Source organism: Pongo abelii, chromosome 8 (genome assembly GCF_028885655.2).
Source record: "Pongo abelii isolate AG06213 chromosome 8, NHGRI_mPonAbe1-v2.0_pri, whole genome shotgun sequence".
Lineage (NCBI taxonomy): Eukaryota > Metazoa > Chordata > Mammalia > Primates > Hominidae > Pongo > Pongo abelii.
Genome location: NC_071993.2, coordinates 13655135 through 13680345, shown reverse-complemented (window position 1 = coordinate 13680345; position 25211 = coordinate 13655135). Strand labels below are relative to the sequence as shown.

The 25211-nt window shown below is 44.8% G+C and overlaps 1 protein-coding gene across 26 annotated transcripts in view; it reads left to right on the top strand.

Annotated features, from left to right (window-relative positions):
- The first annotated feature begins 10745 nt into the window (after nt 1-10745).
- BEND7 (BEN domain containing 7) overlaps nt 10746-25211 on the top strand; it is a 94837-nt gene continuing 80371 nt past the window's right edge. For 9 of the 26 annotated variants that reach the window (XM_054521934.1, XM_054521932.1, XM_054521926.1 and 6 more), the window contains exons 1-2: nt 10746-11288; nt 13531-13614. In XM_054521934.1, coding sequence (XP_054377909.1) covers nt 11228-11288; nt 13531-13614 — 145 coding nt within the window. In that variant the 5' untranslated portion in view covers nt 10746-11227. The other 17 variants (XM_054521957.2, XM_054521953.2, XM_054521954.2 and 14 more) reach the window with 15 other exon arrangements.

Below are 25211 nucleotides of genomic sequence, written 5' to 3'. Positions count from 1 at the left end.
CTCATTTAAATTTTGCCCCATTACTCCTAGTTAGACCCTCTTCCCGTCACTGTCTTGTAGATAATTTTCATATTCCTTTTTAGGTATAATTTAACTGTGCTTCACACATTAACTTGAGTAGACAGTATATGGTATAAATTACAGAAAACAGCGATGTGTGAAGACACTCTGTGGTGAATAAATTAAGGCATTAATTTCAGACTTATCAAACTCACACTTTTTAAATTTGTGGTTCCTATGATTTTCAGATCTGTTTCCAAGGTCTTTGGAATGGCGGAATTAAATGAAAGTGATTAGTCTAAAACTTCTACCTTTACTTCATAGGTTGGAGATTGGCCATTCCTGATATAAATATATTCATATTTAAAAAAGGAAGAATGTTAAAAAGAGAATGTAACATGGAGGGCCTGTTCAGATTGAAGGCGATGTCGGCACAGGTGAAAAAGATTGGGTTTATCAGGAGGCTGAGGCAGGAGAATCGCTTGAACTGGGAGGCGGAGGTTGCAGTGGGTTTAGCAGCGCATCAGATATAATTGCCTTAGTTGAGCAGTCGGGAGAGAATAAAGACTGTCCATTGGGAGAGGCCTTCATCACCCACCGGGTATTTGGTAATGCATCTGAATGTGCTGAAGGACTGAACATGTTTATAATACAAAGGAAAGATTTTTTTAAAGGAGAACCTCCCTCAAATTTAACCAAAATCTCTCTGTGCAAAGGAAAAACTTCCCAGCACAGACTCTCCTGAGATTCAGGAATTTCTGACTTCCACACTGATAGAGAATTACAGACATGGAGCTGGCACTGAAACACACACACACACCACAACCACCATCACTACCACCACCACCACCACCACCCACATTCTTTTCCCATAATGATGTTACAAGAAAGGGGTCTGCATCCAGACTCCAAGACAGGGTTCTTGGATCTCACGCAACGAAGAATTCAGAGTGAGTCTATAAAGTGAAAGTTTACTAGGAAAGTAAAGGAATAAAAAAATGGCTACTCCATAGATAGAGCAGCCCCAGGGCTGCTGGTTGCCTATTTTCATGGTTACTTCTCAATTATACGCTAAACAAGGGGTAGATTATTTATGCCTCTCCCTTTTTTCTTTTTTCTTTTTTTTTTTTTTTTTTTGGAGACGGAGTCTTGCTCTGTCACCCAGGCTGGAGTGCAGTGGCGCAATCTCGGCTCACTGTAAGCTCCACCTCCCTCCCAGGTTCACTCCATTCTCCTGCCTCAGCCTCCTGAGTAGCTGGAATTACAGGCACTCACCACCACACCCGGCTAATTTTTTTTGTATTTTTAGTAGAGACGGGGTTTCACCGGGTTAGCCAGGATAGTCTCGATTTCCTGACCTCATGATCCACCTGCCTTGGCCTCCGACAGTGCTGGGATTAACCGCGTGAACCACTACACCCAGCCATGCCTCCCCTTTTTAGACCATATAAGGGAACTTCCTGATGCTGCCATGGCATTTGTAAACTGTCCTGGCGCTGAAATGTAGCAGTGAGGATGACCAGGGGTCACTCTCGGGGCCATCTTGGGCCAGCTTCTTTACTGCAACCTGTTTTATCAGCAAGGTCTTTGTGACCTGTATCTTGTGCCAACCTCCTGTCTCCTCCTGTGACTTAGAATGCCTTAACCGTCTGGGAATGCAGCCCAGCAGGTCTCAGCCTCATTTTACCCAGCTCCCATTCAAGATGGAGTCGCTCTGGTTCAGTGAGATGCCTGGGACAGTGAGGCTTGGGAAAGAATCAAGTCCATCTCTGTTCCCAGTTTTTTCTTCACAGTATTTATCACTGATCCCACATTTTTAGTTTATTTATTGTCTGTCTCCCCCCCACTTCCCACCTAGAATTTAAACTCCACGAGGACAGAAAATGTGTTTTGTGTTGTTCACTTCTGAGCCCCCAAGTCTAGAAGACTGCCTGGCTCATCCTAGGTAGTCAATAGATATTGGTTGAAGGAATGAATTCATTTACTTGGCACTGATTCTCTAAGGAATCAAAGATATGCATACTTCTCTGCTAGAAAGAGCTAGACAAGAAAACAAAAACTTATTATACTGTGGAACGAAGTTCTTTAAATTCCTAATGGTAGGCTTTGAGATCATATTAATCCCTAATCAATAAAGCAGGAAGCAGCTCAAATCTGACAATCTATTTTTTTTTTTTCTGAGACAGGGTCTCCCTCTGTCACCCAGGCTGGAGTGCAGTGATGCAATTTTGGCTCACTGCAACTTCTTCTGCCTCCAGAGTTCAAGCGATTCTCCAGACTCAGCCTCCTGAGTAGCTGGGACTACAGGCATGAGCCACTACACAAGGCTAATTTTTGTATTTTGGCAGAGGTGGGGTTTCACCATGTTGGCCAGGCTGGTCTCAAACTCCTGACCTCAAGTGATCCACCCGTCCCAGCCTCCCAAAGTGCTGGGATTACAGACGTAAGCCACTGTGTCCGGCCAGATCTGACAATCTTCTTAAAGGCACTAGAGATGAGGCTCCATGAGGGCACAGGCTGTGCCTCGCTTGTCTTTTTATATTAGCTCATCCCACAGGGCTGGCATCTTGAATGAATAAGAGCCGACTGGAAGAGCTGACATAGATCACACTAGCCCCTGAGGTAAGCACTTAAGTGCATCAATTCATTCACTCTTCACAATATGTGAGAGGTACAATTAGTATCCCAGTTTCCAGGTGAAGAAAATAAGGTATAAGAATATAGAACTGCCAGTCCTCAATGGTTTGCCTCTCCACTCCAGAGCCACCCTGCTTTGTGACCCTGGAGCTGGCGGCACATTTGGTCTTGTCAACAGAGGGCACCAGAGGGATGCCGCAGGACCACAGTCTTGGGAAGCCCCTTCCTGTGCAGGACCTGGTCCTCCATTGTTCCTGTTCAGTGTGGGAGCTCAGGGGCCACCTTGGCAGAGCTCCAGCTGCATGCTCAGGCCACAGTGTTCTTACAGGTAGTTGCTTCTGCAGACTAGCTCTGGCCCTCACCTTCTGGAAAGTCATTTGCCTGCAGTAGGCTGTGTGCTCTTAAAAAATAAGACTGAATCCCTGCCTGGGGGTGAGGGGTGGGGGGACCCTCCTCCTCCCTCCCTCCTCCCTCCTCCTCCCTCCTTCCTTTAGCATCCCCTCTCCCTCAGCAAGAGGCAGTGGATGCTTCTGTGCACCTGCTACTTCTGTACCCCTTAGACGCCTCTATTACCTCTTTTAGTAACTAACCATCTTCTAAGACTTAACAATTATTTACATTAAATTTTCCCTGGATATAGTATGAGTAGGGTAATGTAGTGTATCAGATACAGAATTGGCCAGGGTTGTACCACCACAAAGTGATAAACCTGGGTTTCAAACCCAGGAAGTCTCCAGAGTGTATGCCATAAACTCCTATGCTACGCTGTCACAAATGTTTGGGATAAAACTTGGGTTAACACTGCCTGCAGTCTGAATACTTCTAATGCTGCAGGAGGTATTTACTTACCTAGGAGTTTCAATCAATTGCAACAATGAGAATTGCAATATCATGGTAAGGTGCTCAATTTCATCTCAGGTTTGGCATGGACTAATACCAAATGACCCTAAATTTGAATTTTTCAAATCACTTTCACATGCAGGATTTCATCTGCAAACAACTTGCCGGAGTTGTAAGGCACAAGTTATTCTTTCTATAGATAAAGAAACTGAAGCTTACAAATAATAGAAACTTGCATGGTGAGTGGTAAGCAAGTCTCCCTAAACCCAGCCAGAATTTCATCTATAATATCACTGTCTTGTCTTGGGGTTTAATTGCTCCCGAATCAATTTGACTGGGAAGAGGAAAAAGGAATCTCTGAAAGATCTCTACATCCTAATCCTTGGAACTGTGAATGTTGCCTTATTTGGAAAAAAAAAAAAAGAGGAGGGGGTGGTTTGCAGGTGTAATTAGTTAAGGATCTTGTGAAGGGAGATTATCCCAGATTATCTGAGTATGCCCTAAATGTCATTATAAGTGTCCTTATAAGAGATGAGGAGGATACTTGCACACATAGGAACAGGAGATGGTGATATGAAGACAGAGAGAGCAATGCAGAGATTGGAGTGATGCGGCCGTAATCCAAGGAATGCCAGCATCCTGCAGAAGCTGGAAGAGGAAGAGGAAAGAACAAGAAGAGGCAAGGCACAACTTTCCTCGAGAGCCTCTGGATGGACCTCAGCCTGGAGGATGCCTTGATTTCAGCCCAGTGCTACTGATTTCACACTTCTGGCCTCTAGAATGGCGAAATAGCAAATTTTTTATTGTTTTAAGCCACCAAGTTTGTAGTCATTTGTTACAGCAGCCTCAGGAAACTGATACACTGACAAATTCAAGCTTAAGAGAAAAGTTTATACAGATAGAAGAAAATTTCTTAACATGACATAAAAACATTTGTAAACTCAGCTTCATTAAAATTAAGAACATTAAGATGAAAGCACGAGCTACAGATTGTGAGAAGACATTTGTAATACAAATATCCTCCAAAATACATATCTAGAATATAAAAAGAACCTGAAATGGCAAAACTGCAACTACTTTTGCACCAACCTAATAATTTTTTTTTTTAGATGAAGCCTCCCTCTTGTCCCCCAGGCTGGAGTGCTAATGTCACGATCTCAGCTCACTGCAACCTCTGCCTCCTGGCTTCAAGCAATTCTCCTGCCTCAGCCTCCCAAGTAGCTGGGATTACCGGCGCCTGCCACCACACCTGGCTAATTTTTGTATTTTTAGTAGAGATGGGGCTTCACTATGCTGGCCAGGCTGGTCTCGAACTCCTGACCTCAGGTGATCTGCCCACCTCGGCCTCCTAAACTGCTGGGATTACAGGCGTGAGCCACCATGCCCAGCCCAACCTAATAATTTTCAAAAGACCAACAACTCAAAAATTTTTGAACGGGCAAAAGATTGAAAGTGCTCATCACAAAAGAGGATATCCAAATGACCAATATACATAAGAAAATGTGCTTAATGTCATTGGACAATTGGGGAAAGCAAATTAAAATCCCAGTGAGCTAAGATACCACTACACCCTCTCACCATGGCTAAAATTAACAGGACTGATAATATCAAGTGTTGGTGAAGATATGAAATAACTAGGACTCTCATACACTGTAGGTGGGGGTATATACGAATAGAATTACTTAGAAAAATGGCTAGGTGCAGTGGCTCATGCCTGTAATCACAGCACTTTGGGAGGCTAAGGCGGGTGGATCACTTGAGGCCAGGAGTTCAAGACCAGTCTGGCCAACATAGCGAAACCCCGTCTCTACTAAAAATACAAAAAATTAGCTGGGCTTGGTGGCACGCACCTGTAATCCCAGCTACTAGGGAGGCTGAGGCAGGAGAGTTGCTTGAACCCAGGAGGCGAAGGCTGCAGTGAGCCAAGATCACACCACTGCACTCCAGCCTGGGTGACAGAGCAAGATTCAGTCTAAAACAAAAAAAAAAAGAAGAAAAAAGGAATTACTTAGAAAAACTATTTTAATAGTAGTCTACTAAATCTAAACAATGTATATACTGTAATACAGCAATCCTACTCATGGATATATGTGAGATAAAGTGTGCTTACGTGCACCAAAAGACATAAACAAAAATGTACAAGAATATCCATCAACAGTAGATTAAAAATTGTGCTACATTCTTATAATGAAATAATGTACAGCAATGAAAAGTGATGAACTACTGCTATAGCCAACGTCACGAATGAATCTCACAGGCATAACATTAAGCAAAAGAAGTCAGACAAAAAATAGCACACACCGTATGACTCCACTTACATGAAGTTTAAGAGCAGGCAAACCCAAGCTATTGTGATAGAGGTTAGAAGTGTGGTTTCCTTGGGGGGCTGTCTACTTTGAGGGGCCTCAGGGAAGCCTACTGGTGTGCTGGAAAAGTTCTAAATCTTCATCAGGGTGGGGGATACATGGATGTATATATAAGTAAAACAAATTAATTGAGATATCCACTTAAGGTTTGTGTTCTTTATCATATATAAGGTAGATCTTAAAAAGAACAGAAAAAAAGTATTTTAAAGAACCAAGTAAAAAAAATTAAGGTTAATGCATTATATTTAAGAGTCAGGAAACAGCAGACCATTCTAGTTTCACTAAAAAATGGTCTTCAGAATGGATTTTTCTCATTTGCAAAATTGGAATATTAATATATACCAATCTCATAGAGCTATTAAGAGTTAGATAATGCATACATATGCTTGAGCTCTAAAAGAAGCCCCATATAAATATAAGGTAATATTATTTGTGGAACATTCCAACTCTCATTTTCACTTATGAAATCTCTTATAAATACTGCCTCCTTTCTCTTAAATTACAATCACCAAAACCAATGAAGTAAACGGGTGTAGAAACTGCATTAGGCCAGCAACACTTGGGAAACGGCGGCTAAAAGGAGGGCATCTATTCCTTCCATGACCGTCTGATGGGTGATTGTCCTAATGTTGAAAAGGGGATATTTATACATATTAAATCTTCCTGAAGGATTCCCGGAATCTATTTAATGACAGGATATTCAATTCCAGAAAATCCAATCAAAGATTATAAAAAGCCTGAAGCCCAATAATCCCATTCTGCTCATCTTCTTTCTGAGGTGTATTAATAAAACAGTTAAACAGTAATCAAGTTGTAGACATACTACATCTACGTACATAGCATGGTTCAAATCACACATTCCTTCTAAATCTGAGCTGCCCAATATGGTCACCACTAACTACATGTGACTATGGACAATTTGAAATTTGGCTAGTTTGAATTGATTTGTAATCTAAGGGTAAGATGCATACCAATTTCAAAACTTCGTATAACAAAAAGCATATAAACTATCTCAGTAATAATATTCTCATATTATGTGTCAAAATGATAATATTTTAACGTATTGTTAAATAAGATAAATTATTAAAATGAATTTCATCTGTTTATTTTTACTTTTTTCAGTGTGGCTAATAGGACATTTTAAATTACATACATAGCTTGCATTGTATTTCTATTCGACAGCAGAGCTCTAAATAAAGATGAAACTTTTCATAATGCTATTCCTCTCAGGACAGTTTTCAGGAAGAGCATTTCAAGTATTAGGGTTAAGGTTACTTCACGTTTTCTGGCCAAATTATCTGGCTTTGTCAAAGATTGAAAACAACATGTAATCTTTATAATCAAGTGGGTTTAAGCATGGCCATATAATAAAATGCTTGCCCTGCGTGATGTCATTGAATATTTGACCAATTATCTCTGATCTCCAGTAACACATAAACCTGTGGTTCTGGAACTTTAAGGGGCCTTTAAGAATGAGGCAAAGAGTGCTAGCTTCAGCAGCACATATACTAAAATTGGAAAGAATGAGGTAAAGAAATGACTTCAGTAGATCCCCTAGAAAACTTTCCAGGACTCCCCAATACAGACACTATATTTGAATGAAAACAAGATGGCTACAGACTGATTTGTGTCCCCCACAAACTCGTATGTTGAATCCCTGACTCCTAACGTGACTGTATCTGGAGAGTGAACCTTTAATAGAAGGTAATTAAGGTTAAAAGAGATCATAAAGGCGGAGCCCTAATTTGATAAGATTGGTGGCCTTATAAGAAGAGGGAGACAAAGACCGCTCTCTTCCTATGCCATATAAGGGGAGCAGTGTGCAAGCTAAGAAAAGGGCCCTCACCAGAAACTGACCCTGCCAGACCTAGATCTGAAACTTGCAGCCTTTAGAATGGTAAGAAAATAAATTGCTGTTAAGTCACCCAGTATGTGGTATTTGTTAAGATAGCCCGAACAGGCTAATACAGTAGTCCCCCTTTGTCCATGATTTCAGTTACCCGCAGTCACCTATGGCCTGCAAATATTGAATGGAAACGTCCAGAAATAAACAATTCATCAATTTAAAATTGTTCCCCATTTTGAGTGGCATGATGAAATCTTTAGCCAACCCGCTCCTTCCGGCCCAGAACGGGAATCATTCTTCAGCCTAGCGTATTCACGTTGTCTGCACTATCTGCTCGTTAGTCACTTGGTAGTTGGCTTGGTTATTAGAAAACATAAAACAAAAAAAAACACGGTATATATGGGGTTTGATACTAACATAGTATATACGGGGTTCGGTACTATCCTCAGATTCAGACATCCACTGAAGGTCTTGGACATACTCCCAAAGGATAAGGAGCAGCTACTATATGGATACCTGCTACTTAAGGCAATCTCACTTTATGTTTTATTTTATATTTTAATTTTTTGGTAGAGACCAGGTCTCAGGATGTTATCCAGGTTGGTCTTGAATTCCTGGCCTTAAGCAATCCTTCTGTATCCCAAAATGTTGGGATTACAGGTGTGAGCCACCACACCTGGCCCCAAGCAATCTCATTTTAATTAAACATTATTATTAATCTTAATACTAAATGTGATATATACATTTTTGTTAGATAAGAGCATAGTGATTTGCACAAAATGCAGAGTAAACAGACATTTATTTTCTCTAAAAGTTAATAAGACAAGCCTAGCCTGTGTCCTCTGCAGGCCAACTCACTCATAGACCATCTTTGGAAAGCCAGGTTAAAAAGGGTCAAGGAGAAATGACTACTATTTAAAAATATTCTTACTCCAATATTTTATGCTTAACTATATCAAAAATATTCTCTTCAGTAAATGGAATTTGCATTCCCACTTGAACTGAAAATGCTAAGTTGTTAATACCTTCTCCAGGGATTTACTTCTTGGGATGACACCTTCACTGAGTTCATCATAGTTTAAGCATAATAAAATCTCATTATATGCTCCAAAGCATGAACAATCCGGGAAGTTCCTCAGTCAGTGTAGAACTTAGCCTTACGGCTTTGAGAATAACATTTTAAAAGACATTACATAAAGAAAGAATGGATCCCAGCCTGGGGAACAAAATTGTATGCTTTGTTTCTTTAAAAACATCCAAAACAGCTGGACGTGGTGGTTCACGCCTGTAATTCCAGCACTTTGGGAGGCCTAGGCGGGCGGATCACTTGAGGTCAGGAGTTTGAAACCAGGCTGGCCAACATGGCGAAACCCCATCTCTACTAAAAATACAAAAAATTAGCTGGGCGTGGTGGCCCATGCCTGTATCCTAGCTACTTGGGAGGCTGAGGCAGGAGAATCGCTTGAACCCGGGAGGTGGAGGTTGCAGTAAGCTGAGATCGCACCACTGCACTCCATCCTGGGCGACAGAGTGAGACTCTGTCTCAAAAAAAAAAAAATCCAAAATATCTTCAGGTTTTTACGCCTGATTGTAAAGAAAGGGGTGCCAGGGAAGGAAGCAACCCATATAGGGTAGTTGCTTTAATCACTGTTACCATGAATTTTTTGAGAGCAGGAAGGCGCGTCTAAGAACTCCAATAAATCTATACTAAATTTTATGTGTCCCATACATATTTTCTGGGAAAAAGGGCCCTTGAGCTTTGAACATAATCTCAGAGGAAACAGTGACCAAAAAGGTTAAGAACCTCTTGTTGAAGGGTTTGCTTTATTGAACGGAAGAAACAGTTCTCCCTCTCCCCTCCACGCCAGGCATAAGCAGCCTTCTGGGTGTGCCGCCTTTGGTACCACCCAAGACCTCGGGATGGGTACCCATCCCTGCCTCCACTGCCTGGTTTGCTGGTTACCCTGCTCTTTGGTTCTGTTTCTCCATGCGTGTTTCTGCAAGCTGCCTCAATGTCCCCCTTCCTCGGCAGTTGTCCTACTCTGTGTCCCTGAAATAAGAGCGTTCCTCAGCGGCTGCCTCATTTGGGTGAGACCCACGTGACACTCACATTTGTCAACCTCCCCTTTTTCCTCTCTACTCTTTTGGGGCCACTGGCCTTTGCCCCGTGCTGGAGAGGTAGCCCCCCATCCCTCGACTCTTTACCCTCTTCCTGGTTGGGTTTGGCAGATACTTTCACGCGTGTCCCATCATGTCCCTGTCCTACCATTCCCAGGTGCTGTGAAATTCTTTTCCTGGCCCACTCGAAAGATGTGAGAAAGAAATGGTGCCTGGAGTGAGCTCTCTGCTCCCCCGAAAAGAATATTACACATAACTAGTAAGCGCTTTGTGTTTGGGTCCATGATTCCGACATGTGACCTGGAGAAGCACAGTCCCCTGCACCTGCCTTGACCATGGCCTCCTGAGAGTCCCCAGGGCCACCAAGCCCCCCATTCCAAGTGCTCTCCTTGAATGTGACTCGGCTCTTCCCACAGTCCGCCCAGCCTGGGTTAGGGAATGGGAGCTCTCTCTACTATACTCTTCTCCACAATATTCTAAAACCTCCTCTCTGTCCTTGTAGAGAGAGCGCAAACGGGTAAGTTTTTTCCCCCTAAAACTTGCTTAAAATCAGCGCGTCGGGCCCCGGGGCGCCCGAGATGTGAGGGCGGGGAGGTGGTTGCCGGGGCGGTCCGCGCCCCCACGGCGAGGTGCACGGAGGAGCTCGGCCCAGCAAGCGGCGGAGGAGGGCCAGCGAGAGGGGTCTGCGAGCGGAGGCCCGGGCGGCGGCGTCCCCGGGGGCAGGCAGGCCGGCCGGGCCCCGGCCAGGACGCTGCGCCGCGGCCTCCGCGCCTCCTCGGGGCGCCGCGCGGCCAGGCCGGCGGCGGCGGCGGCGGCCCCCGGGGATGGCAGCGGCCGGGCTCCGCCAGCAGGTGGCCCCGGGGTCCCAGCGGCACCGCCCCCTCCGCCGGCGCCCCTCCTCCCGCGGGGGCGGTCAGCGCCCCGGCCGGCTCTGCACCCGCCGCCGCCCTCCCCGCAGCCCGCCCGCCCGCCGCGTCTCCGGAGCCGCTGCCGCCGCCGCCGCGTCCGCAGGCTGAGCCCAGGCGGGCCGGCCGCCCCGAACCGCCCCCCGCCGCCGCCGCCGCCGCCGCCGCGCCCCCGCGCCCCCGCCCGGCCCGCTCCCAACGGAAAGTTGGGCTGCGGCGGGTGGCGTCTGGAACCCGCGGGCCGGCATGAGCGGGGTCCGCGGGGGCGCCTAGGGCACCGGGAGGCGGCGCCGCGCGGGGGCAACTTCACCCGGGAGCCCACGCCGCCGGGCCCCGCGCCTGCAGCCCCGAGCGGGCTCGCGGTGGTTCCTCCCGTCCCGCGGCCTCCCCCCGCCGACTCCAGGCGCGGACCTTGGTCCCGGCGGCTCCGCGGCGGTGACACGAGCCCGCGCCGCCGCCGCTGCCGCCGCCGCCGCCGCCGCCTCCTCAGCCCCCGCCGCCGCCTTCCCCGCACCATGGAGTTCTCCGAGAGGAAAAGAAGCAGGAAATCCCAGAGCTTCAAACTGGTGAGCCGAGGTAAGCGGCCGCCGGGGCGGCGGGGGCAGACAGCGGGCGCCGCGCCCTCGGCCGCCCGCGGGGGTCCACGCTGGGGGGCGCGCCCTCCCGGAGCCCCCGGTCCTTCCCGGTCCCCCGGTGCCTCCACCGGGCTGGCAGGCAGGGCCGCGGCCGCACACGCCGGGCGGCGGGGAAAGTTGTGCGGGGGGAGCCGGGGTGTTATTTAACGTAAACAAGTCGGAGGGCAGCTCAGGAAATTAGAAAACAATGACACCGGGGGGCCCGAGCCCTCCTCGGGGCGCCTCCGGGGCAGGGCTGGGGCGGCCGCGGACCTGCCTGGCCATCAGGCCGAGCGTGGACCCTCGGACCTGAAATTTGCTGTTTTTGTTTTCTGGGGTCTTCCCCCTTCCCCCCGCCAAGAGAAGGAGGAAAAAGGATGACCGTTGTTGTTCTTTTTAAGAAGGAGAAAGAAGCTCACGCCGTGTCCAAGCCCAAGGCGGAATTGTTGACATCCAACATCTCTAGCTAGCTGATTTGGGTTGGAAAGGTGTTTTAGACTAGATCACATAGCAGTCAGATAAGTATCCTTTAAAAAAAAAGAAAAAAGAAAACAAAGAATAGAAATCCATCTAGTTCCTGACGAATTAACAGGTATACACCACACTCTAGGGTTTGTATTTTGTCAGGGAGGGGAAAGTGGAATACAGTCTTGGCTGTGTTCAGTTACTTGTTAAGTCTTTATCTTCCTGATTTGACTTTTTTTTAAACAAAAAATAAGAGCCATCGTGAAAATATATCTCAAAATGCATTGTCATCTTTAATTAGGGGCAGGTGACTTTTTTCATTATAATGTCACAAGTCCTCATATTGAGTTTAGACCCGCTCTGTTTAAATGTCGTCTTTTAATCAAGTTGAGGTCAAAGCCAAACCACAACCTGTCCACTTTTCCTCTGTCGTTTTCTCTAGCATTGGCATCAGGGTAGAAACTCCAACAACCTGCAGAAGTCACGTGTAAACTGATGAAAATTAGTGAAAAATCGTGGACAATTGCAAGTAATCGAATTTTTCAAACTGAGCTAAGCTAGCTAAGATGTGGATTTGGTTCATCTGAAAATGCTTTGATTATAGGCATTTTGAAGATCCATTCTTATCTGCCTCCCTTAATTTAGTTTGGATACTGTTTAATGAAAGAGGCCTGAAATAGTTTCACGCATTCAAAATACTAGGCTCTTCCCACTTTCTGAGTAAATTTTTTTTCCACATCTGTGTTGATTACTCAGTTACTTGGACTTTTAAAAGTCTCTGTCTGGGTGATTGCCCTGTTGGTGCTATCTGATTCATTCAGGAATGTAGGCTGCTTTCTTATTGATGACCTCAGAGAACTTAACGGCTTTATCTTAAAAGTGAGAGTAGTTTTGTTGACTTTGTCCTGTGAGGTCTAAGGCCAGAGAAAGGGGACTAGGTGTTAAGGAGGAACCTCTGTTTTCATGCCTAAGTGACCCTGCTTTTCAAAAATAGAAGCAAAAGTGCAGTAGCCTCCATAGAGAAGCTTGTAAAAATATTGTATTTTAAACTTTGACTGACATAGCAAGTTTTTCCTTTTTTCTTTTTCTTTTTCTTTTAATTATAGGTCTGATTCTTCTCTTTCTCTGCAGGTGCAGTTTTAGAAAATAAACTGTTGCATATTAAATAAAGTGCAGTAGCTGAATGCGAAAGAGTCACTTGTGTGAAAGATGAAAATCTTGCTTTCTTATCCAAATCATACTACATTTCAAATAACAAATCAGTATTTTTCATGTATGCTTGCCTTTAAGCTGCTTAAAGGCTGAGATTTTCTGGGTAAACTGAGAAAATTAGAGTGCTGGCTAACTTTAAAGCATACTGTTGATATGCTGGTGAAAATGGGTTGTGAAGAGAAATTTGGAAACCTCCCCTGCTCTATGATTGGGCAAACATACTTGCCACCTCAAAGAAAAAAAGCCTAAAAAATGGCATCTGTGGGTACAATTTACCGTGAAAATGGTGTGATCAAGCAAAGCTGTCTTCTAAAGCCAGAGTAATCTTTCAAGTTTGCGTACTCCAGAATAAGCAAAGTTTTAGGAATTATTATTGACTACAAATTCTGTGATTAGTTCAGTTCTCAAAAAGTTTATTTATAAATTATAGAGTATACATACTAAATAGAATGAGATTCTAGACTTGACTGCTTATTCCTATCTTGAGGTCTTTAGGATTCTAATTTTTGGTTGTTTTCTCATGCCAGATTATCACCATGAGGTGTATAAGATCCCAGAATTCAGCAACGATGTTAATGGGGAGGCCAAAGAGACACAACCCATTTTTTTAGGTAGGTTCCTATGTCAATTAATATCTCAGCAAAACATCGTGGCCATTTGCAATTAGGGGGAAAAAAGGAAATTGTTCAGGAACGGGAAATGTCTGCCATTGCTTAATGTATGACATTCTTTTCAAGACCTTTTATTTTACAGATTGCCAATATATCCCTTATTAACATTGCTAAAAGTTGTAATTTCAGACATAAATGTTTATTAGTGTCTACACACAGTGCTAATTATCACTCACTCACAGAGCCAGATGCTGACTGTGCAGTTTTGTGGCTGTGCGCTCACCCCATTTACATTGCATATTCGCTGGCATGCTTCACTGGCAATAGTTTGTGTAATTGGGGTATTACATCTTTGACATCTGGATAACAGAAATTCAATTTCCAGGAAGCTGCTATTTGTTTGGTTTTGCTTCTGCCTTGGGTGGGATAGAGGATTAATGTGCTGTCTTACTACAATGTCCCTTCACCTTTGTGGCCCAGTTGCTAATCCTGCCATGACAAAATTAAATGAAATCTACAGCCAAAAAGCATAAGGAAAATAAAAGTGTGATTGTCTGCCTAACCAGCTCTTGATAGTGCTAGTTATCATCAAGCAGCTCCTCATTTTCCTGACTTTGTGCTCCTTTCACACCAGCATTTTGGGATAGGGGGAACAGCGTGCTTTCCTCTTACCATCGTTGTTCCCAGCTCATGTCAGGGACGAGCAGAGCTAAAGCAGCATTTCCGAGACTTTCCAGCAAGTGTAGCTGCATGATGGGTGGGTAGGTAGCCACAAACATTGCCATCTTTTCCATGTGCAGTGTTGGCGCAAATACTGTGCAGGAAAGACTTTGGATGTGCAGTTTTTTATTTGCACACCATCAGCCAAAAATGAAACCATGTAGGATTTTGCCTCTGAGAGTGAAGTACCCATAAGGTCAGGGTGGAGAGTAGATGGTGGCGTTTGGCCTCAACCTTGTCCATCTTGGACCTCTGCAATCCCAGGTAGCAGGTTGAGGGCCCAGCACTGCACAGCAAGGAAGCAGAACATGAGAGGGGTCAGAGCGAGAGCGATTACAAGCAAAGCCACAATTACCCCATCAAAGGGGACTTCAGGTAGCAGGACTGCTGCTCAGACCCAGTGTGGGTCAGCCTTCAAACGAAGCTCTCACCAGGATCTCTCTGGTTTTGCTTTGAGGGATAGAAAGGGTGGGTCGGGATGCATTGGGAAGAAGTCAAATATTAATATATACTTTAAGAGGAAAAATAGGAGGGAAATGTCAGCATTTCTTACATGAGCGATCATTGATGGCACATGGATCTTTCTGCTGAGGGAAAGAATATCACTGGGGCCAGCGCTGCTCCCAGTACCTGTTTACTGTTAAGAGAGCTAGGAGCCAAAAGGTTAATAATCAAGTGAAATGCTGTAGTCCAGAAAGAGAATATTCTTGGATTCTAGTCTTTCCAGTCCCCTAAACTTGGTCAGTTGGAATTCTTTTTTTTTTTTTTTTTTTTTTTTTTTTTTTTTGAGACAGAGTTTCATTCTTATTATCCAGGCTGGAGTGCAATGGCACGATCTCGGCTCACTGCAACCCCTGCCTCCCAGGTTCAGGCAATTCTCCTGCCTCAGCCTCCCAAGTAGCTGGGATTACAGGCACCTGCCACCACGCTTGGCTAATTTTTTGTATTTTTAGTAGAGACAGAGTTTCACCATGTTGGCCAGGCTGGTCTCAAACTCCTGACCTCAGGTGATCCACCTGCCTCAGCCTCCCAAAGTGCTAGGATTACAGGCGTGAGCCACCGTGCCTGGCTGGTCAGTTGGAATTCTGTATTATCAAAGTAACCACTCTATATAGCCATTTGAAATAACGAATTTACCCTTTAGTAGAACATTTACGTTCACCATACAAATGGAACATCATGTCCTTGATTTAGTTCTCCAGCAAGGCAGGCTTTCCCACGCTTTCTGCTGTGTACTACTAGAAAAGTGGTAAGGTCACTACGAAGGAAGTGAATTGTAAGGATAAGAGAGGGGAAGCTGAAGAGCAACAGGATGCTAGTGCCCAGGATTCAGTAAGCTGATTCAGTAAGAGATGATAGATGTTGTTGCTTTTCTTCTTCCTAGTCCAAGTTGAGGAAGATGCAGGAATTCCAATGAAAGACCAGGCTTGAGATAGATACGCTTTCAAAGTGGTTGCTCCAGAAGGCCTTCAACATCAAGAGACAAAAGATTGAACAGCCTGGGAGTGTGCTGTGGGTTATTTTCAATCTTTTGCTCATTCTTGGGTCATCATGTAGTTGGTTCCCAAATAACATTTTTATTTTGTGATCTCTAGGTCAGTTAAGAAAAAATAACAGAAACTGTCACAGAAACATGATTTCTGGAGCAATTGAGAATAGTTACTGATGGCATCTGAGAGTAGGAATTTTTTGTTGACAGTGTTATAGTTTGTAGTTTTATGGTTACACTTTTCAAAACATAAAGATTTCAATTATGTTTATTTTCTAAATTGCTAAAGCCTGTCCATAAAGATGTAGAATTATATGGGAAGCTTATGACATCCAAGGGGGTTTGGTACCAAAATACTAGAACTCTTTCCCCTATAACAAAGTACTGACACACTGTCCCAGGGATGGTCTATAGGACTTTCTACATTCAAACATATGTGTTCCCTTTAATACTATCTGCATCTATAAGATCAAAGTTTATGTTTTAGGTGAAAAAGAGTCTTCTAGAATGTGGCAGAGGTTCTCACATCAAGTCTACTTCTCTAGAACATTTTTAGGCTGTTAACGAATGTAGTGCATCTCACGTGGTAGGGTAGCTCAGTAGCGTAAATGGCTTGGCCTCCTGCTTTAGGAATTACTCACATATTTTTAATTGGATAATAGGGTCAGAAGACGTTACTTTACCCGTGGACATTGACTTTCTCAAGCTTACTGTGATGGGACTACAATGAAGATTTAAGCACTGTTTGAGGGAAAACAGTTCTCTTAAATCAGTTCAGCCAGTGTCTTTATGAGAAAATACTCCGAACTCAGCACTTTTCTGGAATGGGAGTGGGGTCAGAGATAGTCACAGAAATGGATAGGACAGGGACCTTGTTCTCGGGGATTCAGATCCAGCTGGGGAGGAGACAGGACAAATTCAGGAAACAGGGAGCAGCATTCAGCAATCGTAAGAGCTACAGTTGTGTGAGCACTTAACTGTGTGCAGGGCAGCACATTGAGCACTTTACATAAAAGACCTGATTTGCTCTTTGCAGCATGTCTGTACAAGTTATCGTCAACCCCATTTTGTAGATGAGCCTAGAGATGTCGAGGTGACCTGCCCAAGGTCTCTCAAGTAGGAAGTGCCACAGGTGGGGTTCCAGTGCAGGTCTGCCTGAGCTTTGAACACTCCACTTAACCGCCTCTCTGTGAACAGTAACTAAATGACAAATGTGAATGATCAGGGCAACAGCAAATGCAGAGTTGGAAGGGGTAGAGGGGAGGGCTCTGCAAAGCAGAGATGTTGAACTACAGGAAAGATTCGCTCCTGTATTTCTCCTCCCTGGAGAATATTCCAGGTGGGAAGGGTGAGGGAGCCACCAATAAACATCATTATAGCTCGACCATGAGTGTTGCACTCATGGTTTAGAAAGTGCTTTCACATCTGTTTTCTTGGGATTTTTACCATATACCTGTGGGGTAGTTAGGACAGATATAATGATTCCTATAATGATGGGAACCGAAGCTCAGTTACCTGACCTGCTCATGAATAGCAGAGGCCGGAGTAAACCCAGGCCTCAGTAAACTCAGGCCTCCTCTCAAAAGATCTTTCCACTCTGCGCTGTGGAGCCAGGCGAAGCCAAGGCTCATGGAGGAGGCCTTAGCTGCTAGCAGGACACTTTTAGAAGGATTTTAATGAGACAGTTAATTTGTTATTCATAGCAGTAATGCAAATATAAAATGAAGTCTCTTTTCACACGTTGGATTTTGGGTTAGATTTATCATAGTATGTACATTTGAAACGTTTATTTGTCAGGTGTTCAGTCTCATTCATTTATTCATTCAACAGAAATTCATTGCGCTCCGTTTACATCCATGCTAAGCCCTGTTCTAGTTATTCTTTTTAATATTCGGTTCAGTTATTCAGCTTTCCATAGATGAAGCACACAGTGCGGCAGCCATGCCAGCTGAGCAGGGTCGACATCTCTGAAACTCTGAAATCTGTTTTCAGTGGCTTTCTTGATGACAGCTGCCCCCACTAGAGTCCCCAGAATCTCCTCAAAGAGGACACACTGGAACAATTGCTGTGCACTTTTACAAGTTAGAGAGTTATCTCCCAGCCACGACATCATTCCCCTCCCTGGAGGACTTGGCAGGTCCGTTTGTAAAATGAAGGAGGTCTTCACGTGGAGTCAGGTGGCCTGGGTCCCACCCTGGTTCTTGGTTGGTTTCTAAAGGCTTGGGAGCTGAGCCCCTGCTCCCAAGAGAAAGAAGGGTCTAGTGTGTCACTTAATACCTGGGGCAGGAGTTGCAACCTCAGAGGAAATGAAGGGCCAAGGGGGAAAAGTGGAACCCCAAAATCCCAGTATGTGGAAGCAAGTGCTTCCCCTCTGTTCCTCCCCCACAAAAGCTCCACCTTCAGCACCCTGGCCCCACTGTGTCCTTGTGTCCCTGTGCTCTTTCTTGTCAGTCCTCTCCTTTTTTGGTAGTGGAGTGAATGACCAGGAGTGTCTCTTGGGGTTAGGTACGTGGCCGGTAATAGTGAGTGTTATTTACCCAGAGCTTGCTGTGTGCCAGCACTATGTAAAGGACTTTGTAAATGTTATCCCATTAATTGTCCCAAGAAATGTGTTGTTTTTCCCTCTTTATGGATGAAGAATTTGAGGAGTTCACAGAGTTACTCAGTGCCAGAGCCAGGATGCAAGCCAGGGTCTGCCTGTCTCCAAAGCAAGCCCTTAACCGCATGGCAGCCTTTGTTCAAACGTGCTCCCAAGCGGAACCCCCAGTATGTCCAGCAGATCAAAGGGGAGCAGAGCTGCTTGAAAAAAGGTCGAGGAGACCCAGAGCGCCTTACGTGCATTTCACATTCCTCTGTGGGCCTCTGCAGAATGTTAGGGCGCCCCCAGTCACTGTTTTAAAACTCCTGGTCTAGACAGTTCCCAGGGCTTCATACAGCACCTGATTTGTCTGATTATACTCTAGGACCGAAAAATGGCTTCGAAAACAATTGCAAGCAAAGTCAAAGTTTGGAGAGCCTCTTGAGGGAACTTAAATACCGATGGCTTCTTTCAATTTATGTGCACATATACATATGTTTCGGTAGCTGTGGATGCAGAACTTGGTCGTTCTCATGTATGACTTGTTGCCTAAAGTCTGGGAGGCATTTGTAGTTAGGCCATCCGGGCACTCCATCTCTCATTTAGTTTCTACTGCAGCTACACTGTGAGGTTGGTGTTGGGTCGGTCTCATGTTTTACAAATGGGAACCTCAACTCAGGGATGAAAGTGATTTGCCCAAGGCTACATGGTCATTAGTAGCTGACCACACTTTCCAGTGGGGTCTCCTGACATCCACTTCTGAGTTCTTCACCTTGTCAGAGCTGCCACAACTCCTTGCTCCAATCTGCCCACATGGGCTGATCTCAGTACGTAACTTCTCACCCTCTCTCTTGCTTAGAGACTTCAGCTGCCTTGTCCTGGGTTCTAGAATCAAGGCAAAGCCCTTCACTGAGTGTTTAGTATGCACGGTCTGACCTGACCACATCTGCATCTCCCTGTCCGCAGCTTTCATGTAACCGCCTTCCCTTGAGCCAACTGGCTTCCTAAAGCAGGACTTCCAGGCGCAGAGGGGGCACCACAGGGCGAAGGAATGGGGTGGGCAGGAGCTACGGCCTGGGAAAGCCCCTCCTGCTTGGAAGAAAGGAGCTAGGGCTTGTTTACTGTCTCCCCTGTGTGCTGGGCACATCCGAACTTTATGTCATTTAACACTGAGACCAGCTCTGAGAAGGTATTGTCATTTCTACTTTTATACGAGAAAAATGGGCCTTTAGAACTGTTAATGTACGTAAGGTCATAGAACTAGGAGACAAGAGCCTGGATCTGGAATTTGGACATGGCCTGGCCACAATCTTTCCACTGTGCCATGCTGCCTTGGAGGAGTGAGGCCCCGCTCTCCTCTCCCTTTCAGTTCGCTGTCTGTTTCTAAACCACCTTTCCAGCCTTCTCTTGCTCTTCACCCTCACTGAAAACGTGTGCTGTGTCAAACTGGTCACATCATTCCCTCCTAAAGCACCTTCCTGTTCTCATCTCTGCCACTTCACTGTGCCTCCTTCTCCATCCTAGCCTCCTACCATTCCTTACCCCATTTCCAAACTCCTTCTAGTAAAATCCTGTCTCTCCTATCGGTTTTTAAAGCCCAATTCAAATATTACCTTGGCCTGTAAGCCTTCTCAGTTTACATAGCGTAGCAGAGAGAAGTTGGATTTAGAGTCAGAAAACCTTGCTTTGAATCTCAGGCTCCAGTTCTAACACCTTGGATAACACTCTTGAGGGGTTTTCCTCATTTTCTGCAATAGAAGAATAACGTTGGCCCTCCTGACGCACATGTGAAATCCTGTATGGTAAAACACTTTTTCAAACTGGAAAACACTGTATTTGTGTTTTTATTACCCCATTCTCCCTCCTCCCAGATTTAGGAGTTATCTTTTCTTTTTTTTTTTTTTTTTTTTGAGACGGTGTCTCACTTTGTTGCCCAGGCTGGAGTGCAGTGGCGCCATCTCGGCTCACTGCAAGCTCTGCCTCCCAGGTTCACGCCATTCTCCTGCCTCAGCCTCCTGAGTAGCTGGGACTACAGGTGCCCGCCACCATGCCTGGCTAATTTTTTTGTATTTTTTTTAGTAGAGACGGGGTTTCACCGTGTTAGCCAGGATGGTCTCGATCTCCTGACCTCGTGATCCACCTGCCTCAGCCTCCCAAAGTGCTGGGATTACAGGCGTGAGCCACCGCACCCAGCCTAGGAGTTATCTATTCTTCGGATCACTTGGGCACTAAGTAATAACATTACTCTTTTCTGGCACTTACCTTGTGATGCCTAATATTTACTGATTTTTGTGTGTGGCTTTATTGTGCTCAAGTCACCCTGCAGATCCTCCCCCGAAACTTAACAGCTGCCACATTGAAATGTGGTTGTTTATTTTCAGGACTCTCCTAATCGCTCCTAATGTAAATTGTCAGATCCTAGAGGGCAAGTGTGACCTGAATTCATTTTGGATCCTTTGAGAACATAGCACAATGCTGTATCCGTAATAGGTACTCTGCTGATAGGTCCTCAGATACGTGATTTAAATGCATGAATATATTGGACACTGTCGTTAGGACTCTGAAGATTTATTGTAAAGTATACTGCTATATTGAGATTTTAGAGACATTTAGTGAGCCAAACTAAAAGATGCCTCATTTAACTTTAAGCTTCTGTAACATACTAGAGTAGAAATTTGGGATTTCTGATGTTGATTTGTGAGATACAACTTCTTTTTTCAAATCTAGAAGAGACCGAAAAGAAGAACTCACATATGAAAGCCAGTGACATGTTGGAAACCAAAATTGGAAAATCACATTTGTTCTGCTTGTTCCTTATTCTGCTCTAACACAGGTACAGCTTTAGAAAGGTGCTTAAAGATAGCGCTGGCCCGTCTGTAGACTGATGTTGACATTGTTGACTTCTCAGATTTCACATGAAGCAAGCTTTTCTACCTTTTTTTTTTTTTAAATTATTATTATTATTATTATTATTATTATTATACTTTAGGTTTTATGGTACATGTGCGCAATGTGCAGGTAAGTTACATATGTATACATGTGCCATGCTGGTGCGCTGCACCCACCAACTTGTCATCTAGCATTAGGTGTATCTCCCAATGCTATCCCTCCCCCCTCCCCCCACACCACAACAGTCCCCAGAATGTGATGTTCCCCTTCCTGTGTCCATGTGTTCTCATTGTTCAATTCCCACCTATGAGTGAGAATATGCGGTGTTTGGTTTTTTGTTCTTGCGATAGTTTACTGAGAATGATGATTTCCAATTTCATCCATGTCCCTACAAAGGACGTGAACTCATCATTTTTTATGGCTGCATAGTATTCCATGGTGTATATGTGCCACATTTTCTTAATCCAGTCTATCATTGTTGGAAGGACATAAAGACATTTATTAAAGATCACACCAACAAACCTTAGTGCCTGTCGCGTGTCTGAGGGAGTTGGGCCCCTGCACACAGCCACCCAAGTTGTACCTGCCCAAGGGGGCCCTGTGAGGGGCCAGTGGGGCTGACATGTAGCCTGCAGCCTGCTCGCCACGGCCCGCGTGGGGGCAGCAGCTGTCCTGAGGAAAAGCCACCTCTTTGTGTTTCTCAGGAAGGCTCCTTGTGGTTCAGCAACTGCCCTGTAAATGAAAAGTGTGATATATTGTGGTCTTTTACTTTTCTTACACTGGTCATGACCAAATCATTGAAAAAAATGATAAATTCACGAAGGGTAGAATCTAAGGAAACATGTTGACATGACAGCCTCCCTGTCATGTCATGTCGACATGACAGCCTCCCTGTGATTTTGTTTTCGGAGGAAAATCATATGGCCTTCTATACGGTGAAATAAGGATTTTGAACCAGTGTGTTTTGCATCTCAAAGTTAAAAATAGACCTGGGATGTTGGCGCGAGAAGTCTGTTATCCTTATAAGTAGCAGATTATCGGAGAGAAAGTGACCTGGACAGCAGTGCCTCAGCAGTAGCAGGGGAGCCGGGCTGGCGAAGGGCAGAAACCTGAACCTGCAGCCATTGCTATCCACGCAGTGCCTTTCGGCTCCTGAGAGTATTGTGTGCAACTTGGGCTGCCCCTCTGCCTGAAATTCTTTTCCATTTTTCTGAGACAGAGTCTCACACTGTTGCCCTGGCTGGAGTGCAGTGGTGTGATCATAGCTTACCAAAGCCTCCAACTCCTGGGCTCAAGGTACTTAGCCTCCCAGGTAGCTGGGACTTCAGGCATGCACCACTATGCCCAGCTAATTTTTTTATTTTTTGTAGAGACAGCGTCTCCCTCTGTTGCCCTGGCTGGTCTTGAACTCCTGGCCTCAAGCAGTCCTCCAGCCTTGGCCTCCCACGGTGCTGGGATTATAGGTGTGATGCTTGAAATTCTTTATCATCTAAGTGCACCCAAACTCCCTAGCATGACAGCTGAGACCCTGCATGAACTGCCCCTGTCTACTTCTTCGAGCTGATTCCTGACATTCCCCCCTTGCCTCCATGTGCAGCAGCCATACCAGACCACTTTTCATTCCTGCAGCATCTCTCCTTCCTTATGTTTTAGGCTGTGCACTTCCTCACCTCATTGACATGCTTACCACTCTTCTGCAAAAAAAAATTCTACAAAAAAATACAAAAATTAGCCAGGTGTCATGGTGCATACCTGTAGTCCCAACTACTCAGGAGGCTGAGGTGGGAGGATCAGATGAGCCCAGTGGGTGGAAGTTGCAGTGAGCTGAGATAGCACCATTGCACTCCAGCCTGGGCAACAAGTGAGATCCTGTCTCAAAAAAAAAAAAAAAAAAAAAGCCACCAGAAAACTCCAATAGGGCAACAAATGCTTGCTTGATTTATTTGTTCTGCTTCTTTCTTAAAGAATATAACCAGATATTTCAATCAACACTTATTTTTTGTATGGTCACATATATCTTCAACGGACACTGAGAAATACAGTCTTTTACTTAAACACTTAAATATAATGGTCTTTGGCACTGGAAATCCAAAAGCCTCCTTTGGTATCAACTCTTCAAAGCCTGTATGTATCCTGCTGTCATCTAGCCTGATCTCTTTGCATTTTTGTTTGCAGAACAGTGTCTGGCACATTCTAGGAAATATCATAAGTATTTGTTAAATAAACTTCTTTTTCCTTTGAGTTAGTCTTGCTCTGTCGCCGAGACTGGAGTGCAGTGGCGCGATCTTGGCTCACTGCATCCTTTGCCGCCAGGTTCAAGCGATTCTCCTGCCTCAGCCTTCCGAGTAGCTGGGACTATAGGTGCGTGCCACCACGCCTGGCTAGTTTTTGTATTTTTAGTGGAGACGGGGTTTCACCATGTTGGCCAGGCAGGTCTTGAACTCATGACTTCAAGCGATCTGCCCGCCTTGGCCTCCCAAACTGCTGGAATTACCAGCGTGAGCCACCGCGCCCAGCCTATTTTCTATTTTAATAGGTAGCAGTCTCCCTCCTTTAAAGTCTAACTGTGACATAGGATGCACTCCTGTGCCCCTGTGTGTCACCAGCCTCCACGCCACCCCCGGGCCTCGCAGACTCACGTGGCACAAGGGACAGCGCCCCTGGAATCTTGCAACACTGGGGCCCTGGCATGTGCTCTGCCGGCCTCTTTGCCTAGAGTGACCTCGACTACCTTTGCCTCCATGATCTTTTATTTATCCTTCCAGTCTCAGTTTGAATTCCTTCGGGGCAAGACTCTGAGTGTTCAATGCTGTATTCCTATTGTAGTATTCCTTGGCGCAGAGTAGACTCTGAATAACTATTCTTGAATAAATGAATGAGTTCCATGTTAAACTATGTTAAAAGGTAATGTGCCTCCAATTATCAGTAGATCAGAGTGGGACGATTGATTGAGATGAGGCCGTTTCCTTGTGCAGGATTGTCCCATGCAGCGCATGAAGTCTTCATCGCACTCTCCACATGTTGGCAGCGTAAACGTACATCAATGTTGATAGCACCTACAACATAATGGCCCACCTACACATTGTGTCCATCAAATGCACTCTCTACGAATGTAAGCTACAGCATGGTCCTTAGCAGGCCAGGGTTGTGGGATCAGTCATCCTGAAGGCAATTTGACTTTAAACAGGAAAAAAACTATTCCATTGCCATCAACTGAACATGCCTCCCTCGTCCATTGTCTCACAGATGCCAGGATGAAGGGGGAGCGGATGAGAGGCTGTGCTGAACATTTCGGCCGCATGACCATAGTTAGGAGAGAGAGGTCAAAGGGCACATTCCACTGGGGGTCAGGTTACTGTGCCTCATTTCTCTACAAAGGATAGCTTATCGCACGCATATTTCATAATATGTTTTCAAATCATTACAAAGTTGAGACAGATTTTCTTTCAGTATTCCATACAACCAATATCCTTGTAAATAAGAATCCGTAAAATTGTTTCTTAGTATTGCATTTTTTTCAAACATGCAGAAATATACCGTGTTATTCAGATTCCAAGGGGTTTACAATGTTTTTTACTTGAAATCAAATTTTATATCTGAAAGGTTAATGGAGAAAACTAATTATACTGCTATCTGGTAACCAAATGTGTGATGAGACATTTGTCTCTGTAATTAACAGCAAGGAACTTTTATAGTTCCATAAAATCGAATGCTACATAGAGTATTCTGTGAGCATTTGTTTGGCCGAGGTGTCCAAAACAGAGATGTCTATGGATGATATAAACTTGAGCTGAAATGTAATGCAGGTGTCTGTGTCTCTCGCAGCATTTCTCATTGTTGAAATGGAAGCCAAAAGATTAATACCTTTACATTATCATGATAAAATAAGTGATGTGTTCTTGGAACAGTGGAACGCTACAT